Source organism: Pinus tabuliformis, chromosome 9 (assembly GCF_031772625.1).
Source record: "Pinus tabuliformis cultivar Carrire ecotype Pingquan chromosome 9, CPIR1, whole genome shotgun sequence".
In the NCBI taxonomy this organism is placed as follows: domain Eukaryota; kingdom Viridiplantae; phylum Streptophyta; class Pinopsida; order Pinales; family Pinaceae; genus Pinus; species Pinus tabuliformis.
In genome coordinates, this window is record NC_142307.1 from 1318603414 (window position 1) to 1318608873 (window position 5460).

The 5460-nt window shown below is 34.0% G+C and overlaps 1 protein-coding gene across 2 annotated transcripts; it reads right to left on the bottom strand.

Annotated features, from left to right (window-relative positions):
• Positions 1-1076: 1076 nt before the first annotated feature.
• Positions 1077-4666, bottom strand: LOC149153386 (uncharacterized). 2 transcript variants are annotated; one of them, XM_089440531.1, is made up of 4 exons: positions 4530-4666; positions 3948-4117; positions 2437-3723; positions 1077-2026 (listed from the first exon to the last, which is right to left on the bottom strand). In XM_089440531.1, the coding sequence occupies exons 3-4, from the start codon at positions 3616-3618 to the stop codon at positions 1676-1678; spliced, it is 1533 nt and encodes a 510-aa protein (XP_089296657.1). In that variant the 5' UTR covers positions 3619-3723; positions 3948-4117; positions 4530-4666; the 3' UTR covers positions 1077-1675. The 2 variants fall into 2 exon arrangements, with proteins under 2 accessions (XP_089296657.1, XP_089296658.1); XM_089440532.1 differs by lacking the exon at positions 3948-4117 and having other exon boundaries at positions 4530-4615.
• Between the last annotated feature and the right edge of the window lie 794 nt (positions 4667-5460).

The following is a 5460-nucleotide window of genomic DNA, read 5'->3' on the forward strand; positions in this document are numbered from 1 at the left end:
ATAGTGATCAATGACTCCAACCAAAAACCAATACCTCATTCTGCCCTCCATCCGTCCCCCACCCCAACCACCAGGACTAGCAACCCTTCGACATCTTCTCTCTCTCAACATCAAGATCTCCCAGCTTTCTATCACTACACTTTAATATTATATATTTTTGGTTACACTGATAGCAGATAGCTTAGAAAGATGATTATTTTCTCTTCCTCATTTTTTTCTTTTTTTCTTTTTTTCTTTCAACATTGATATATGACATTGGAAGTACCTTTTAGTCCATTGACCTACTTTTATGGTCATTTGTTAGACATTGATAAAATTATCTTATCTTCTTATTTTTATATAATTCAAGAAGGGCTGAATGGACTTGTAATAGCTGAATACAAGAGCCAAAGGACATCCGAATTTCTTTCGAGGATAGTGGAAAAATATATTGGGTGCACATTTCTATAAAGGAGCAATGATCAGAAGCATTCTATTTTCTAGTGGAGTTCTACTAAACGAAAAAAATTACAAATCTGAATGTGTAAGTTAAATATTTCGGCAATTCCTTTAAGTACTGCAGTTGCAGCCTACATGCAATTTCTACAACATGGTTTGCAGAAATTGAAATTAACAATAGTTTAGATTTGCTCATTGGAACATGACTACGAGTTTTCATGCTTGAATTGTTTATTAAGAACATATGGAACATGGGTAGCTAGAAAATTTCTCAATCTGAAGGAGTATATCCTTTTATGCTGCCATAATCAAACAAGTTATCTCCACATGATATCTTCTCAAATCCTTCAAACTATGGTTTTATGGTAAACAAGAACGAGGCTTTTGGAGTGAAACCAACTCTGGGTTCATCTCCTTTCTGCCCTCTAATGAAGAAAGTTGAAACTACTGATGATTTTATTCACAATTCACAAGTAAAATAAAACACAGTATGTTGTATGAAAATTAGATATTGCCAATGCCTGTAAATATCAAATAAACTCCGAATTTTTTACATCAACAGTTTAGAATGTGAAATTAAGATACCTAGTACAACTGTTTTTCCATTAGACTGTTAAGAAAACAATTATCATAAAGATTAATAGAAAGGTAATTAATGTTCTGATTACTTTTCTAACAGCAGCATAGAGGACTAAGTAGCCTGAAGTATATCATATCAACTGCCTCTTCAAATTCTATAGGTAATACTCATCCAGATTTCACTATGTACAAACCAATTTTGTACTTGATTGTCCTTGATCTCTAAAATGATGCTCATCATATGGAAACCATACAATTAAGTCAGATAATGGAAACCTACTTCTCAATTACACCAGTTCAATCCTACCTGCTAGAACTAGGAAGTGACGGATGTTTTGTGCAATATGTTTGGTATATGGAGAATCTAAATTACATTTCAAGTCACTATAGTCCTAAAACCAAATACTGTTATTCATTTGACATACAGGACTCCATAGTTTGAATGATCAACCATTTCAGATTCTTCTTCTCATTATATCAATTCAGCACTCATTCTGCCAAAAAGCAAAAGAAAAAGATTGCGCTCAGAACATGGAAACATTTGAATTACTTACTGGACTGTCTGAATTAAGTAGGTTTCTTTTTAAGGCCAGCTCCATGTCCTTCCACATATCATCTAAATCTGTATTCCCATCTGATCCAAAACATTCTGAAGTTTTCACGGCATTTCTGCTTCTTTCTGAATATTCAACAACAGGTGTTGGAAAGGCAGCTTAATCTCCTGAACATTTAGTACAGATTCTCTGCTCCTTTTCTTTGGTCTCGCATTACTGTCCACATTGTTTTCTCCACCTGCCAACTTTTTTATATCGATATTAACATTCGAATCCTTGCTTTGCTCATTAAACTCTACAACTTCTGACTTTGTCAGTGTCATCTGTATCTCTTTCCCTTCATCCATATCATGATCTATATTTTTCAGTTTATCCTTTTCTACCATACCATTCCCTTCAACCATATCATGATCCAGATTTTTGAGTTTGTCCTTTTCTAACATGCCGATGTCAATCTGCACCATTTAACAACATAAGTTAAGTTCCATTCATCAAAGAAGATAGAAATTTACCTGTTGCTTTGTCTTAATTTAATTCAAATTATTTGTGATCATATAAAAGGATATCCTGTTGCAAAAATTGAAACTCAATACAGGCAGGGGCCAGTGTGGGGGGGCATTACCACAAAATTATAACATTCCTAACAGGGTAAGGGAAATGCTTTCTTAAAGAATGGATTAGCTGTCCTGATATATATGTATATCCAATCCAAAAGTAGAAACTTGTAAAGGTGTGTTATCTAGGATTCTATGTCTGTGAATAATTTCACTGTTTCAGCTTCATTGTTCTAAGTTGGCACAGCTACATTTCATTTAAAAATACCTTTGGTTTGGAATTAATATTAATGCTCATTTAGATTCTTTACCTTGCTGTCTAAATCATGTGGGTCTCCTTTTAAGGCCACATCCACGTTCTTCCGCATTTCATCTAAATCTGCAGCGGCCTCTGGTCTAGCTTTGACAGTCAATTCTTTGGAGTCTTCAGAAAGATCTTCGTGCTTTGAAAGTGTTTCTTCTCCTGTTTGGATATCTAGCTCCAGATGTTGAAAACGAAGGCCAATCTTCTCCGTATTTGGTACAGGCACGTTTTTGCACTTCTTTGGTTTCATGGTATTGTTGACACTATTTTCCATTTTTTCTTCCATGAACTTTTTCATCCCCATACAAAAACCTGTTTCGTCACTTTGACGATCCTTGTCAGTCTGTGCAATGCTTTGTTTTGTAACTAGGTCCAATCTTTTAATACTTTCAATTTGCGGTCCTTGCCTCTCTTTACCTTCAATTACCTTAAAACCCAGATCACCAAACTTCTCCTCTTCCTCTAAATCAACCACCACCTTGTTCTCTTCTATATTGGACAATTGGGAAAGCCCTTTTTTTGCTCTAGCTTCACTCTTTCTAGCTTCTTCTCTCGTGGAATTCCGACGATAATGCCCTTTCCTCCTCACATTTCTCCGTGTAGGTTGTTTCTGATTTCCCACTGGTTTAACTTTAATATTCATAAGCTGCATAATCTGTTTCTGGACCTCCACCTTCACCAATGCCTGAATATACTTCCGCTCCTCATCATCAAAAACATTTTGCTTCCTATGCTTTTTCAACAATCGTTGAGACTCGTGTATTTTCTTCATTCCATAAGGCAGAATCCTTAGTTGCAGCACTTTTGGGGAATCTCTGACACACTTTTTTGGCCTACCTCGCCTATTCACCTCGACACCAATCTTCCTTAACTCTCTGCATCCTGTGCTACTTTTACGGCATTGACCTCCTCTGTACTTGTTACTATGAGAACTCTCTGTTTTTCCCTCTTTCTTGTAATAATTTAAGCGCTCACCATTTAGAACCCCAGGAGCATGAAGCTCAATAGCAAGTACTTGTTTCCTTTGCACATTCTTGGAATTCTCTTGCCACCTTGCTCTCTGAGCTGACCTTGTCCTCTTGGCTATGGGCATATCCATCTCAGAAGCATAAAAGTCAGTGCCTTCACACTTTTGCTCACCAGAAGCTTGTGCCGCAGTAGTTTTCATGCTGATATCCTCCTTCAACATCCCGTCTTAATCTGTAAGCAAATCTACAAAAAAAAGATCATGCATCCAATTGGTGTCCAGCACTCATTCATCTGATAACTGCCCAAAACACCTCCCAGTCTTAATCTGTGAACAAATCAACACAAATGAGATTAATATGCAATTGGGTATCCCATTCTCAATCATCTAACAACTGCCCAAACCACCTGCTGAAACTAAACATCTAAAACTACTGACATTACAAGTATATGAAATACATTGTGACATGGAATAATATATAAGACCATTCATGTGAAAATTGCATCTGAATCAGTGAACATACAATATACCATTCATGCATCAGCAAATACCTTACTGCTTGATTGCCTATTTATTACTGATACATTTGTCGTAGACTCGTAGTACAGTTTAGCATACTGTAAATGTTTGCTTTGGTACGACTGACGATGGTATTCTTGTGCCCAGCTTTATGGGTAAGTGTTCATGAAAGACTTCGCCCATAAGAATATCTAAGGCAGCTCTGCCAAAACAAACATTTACAATATTCTTACTGCTGTATATTTAAAACCAGTAATATAAAAACTTCATGAATAGATAATGTCTATAAGCTTGTTGTCACTGAAAGTCTAATATCAGTAGTGTAGCACTTGCACAATCTGTCTTCTTTGTTATTGTTCTATGTAACAACTACTTAATGAAAATACACATATCTGCTGAGAACAATAGCTAATTCATATCAGTATTGTAGCACTTGCACATCTGTCTTCTTTGTTATTGTTCTATGTAACAACTACTTAATGAAAATACACATAACTACTGAGAACAAGACCTAATTCAGCATGTCTGTATGAACAACCAGAGTTGCAAATCCCATAATGCATTCTCATACTGAATATTTACAACACAAAGTAGGTGTGTGTATATATATATACCTGCTGCTCTGCGTAGCGTTGTCCTTGGAGTTTTCCATGGCTGCATTTTTTTCTCCTAATTTCTTTAGCATTGTCCATGGTTGTTGTGGTTGATTTATAAGGACATGCATAAAGCGATCACCAAATGTTTTAAGGTGATGAGCTGTTTTTGTGGTCAGAATTTTGGTGAATATATTTTAAGGTGATGAGCTGTTGCTGTGGTCAGAATTTTGGTGAATATGCAGGGCAAATGTCAAAATGTGATGAGTGTCTAATTTTCAAAATATTTTCAATAGGAAAAGTAGGAAAAGTGAGTGAAAAAGCTATTTCACTTTATCCATTAGATTTCAGAATATTTTCAATATTTGCAATCAAGTTAAATTTTGTGTGATTAGATTTTAGAATATTTCAATATTTGCAATCAAGTTAAATTCAGTGTGATTAAAAAAATTGTATTATTTTATTTATTTAGCATATATATTAATTTATAGTAAATTTAGATATTATAAAAGTGGTAATGATGTTGTGATGTAACATGAGCTATATTTTATTTAAAGAAAAATTCAGTGTGATTAAAAAATTGTATTATTTTATTTATTTAGCATATATATTAATTTATAGTAAATTTAGATATTATAAAAGTGGTAATGATGTTGTGATGTAACATGAGCTATATTTTATTTAAGTTATTTTTCTTTTGGATTGTTTTCTAATTTTTTTTTAACTTTTATTCATAATTATGTCATGTGATATTTAATTATAATAGTCAAATTGACATAGAATATTTGTCCAGATTTCAGTACAACTAGTAGATTGAGGAAAATTGTACATGTGATATGTGACTTATTGTAAGGGGTGTTGAAGAGTACACTTATTTATATTAAAAAAATAATTTTATTTATTTAAAATTTTAATTTTAATAAATTAATTTACAATTACAATTTTAATAAAG

Excerpts from the sequence above, each read along its gene's own strand:
- LOC149153386 (XM_089440531.1), bottom strand. The coding sequence starts at position 3,618 with ATGTTGAAGGAGGATATCAGCATGAAAACTACTGCGGCACAAGCTTCT. Across the intron at positions 2,027-2,436 it reads CACATGATTTAGACAGCAAG|ATTGACATCGGCATGTTAGA; the intron begins GTAAAGAATCTA and ends TAAATGGTGCAG.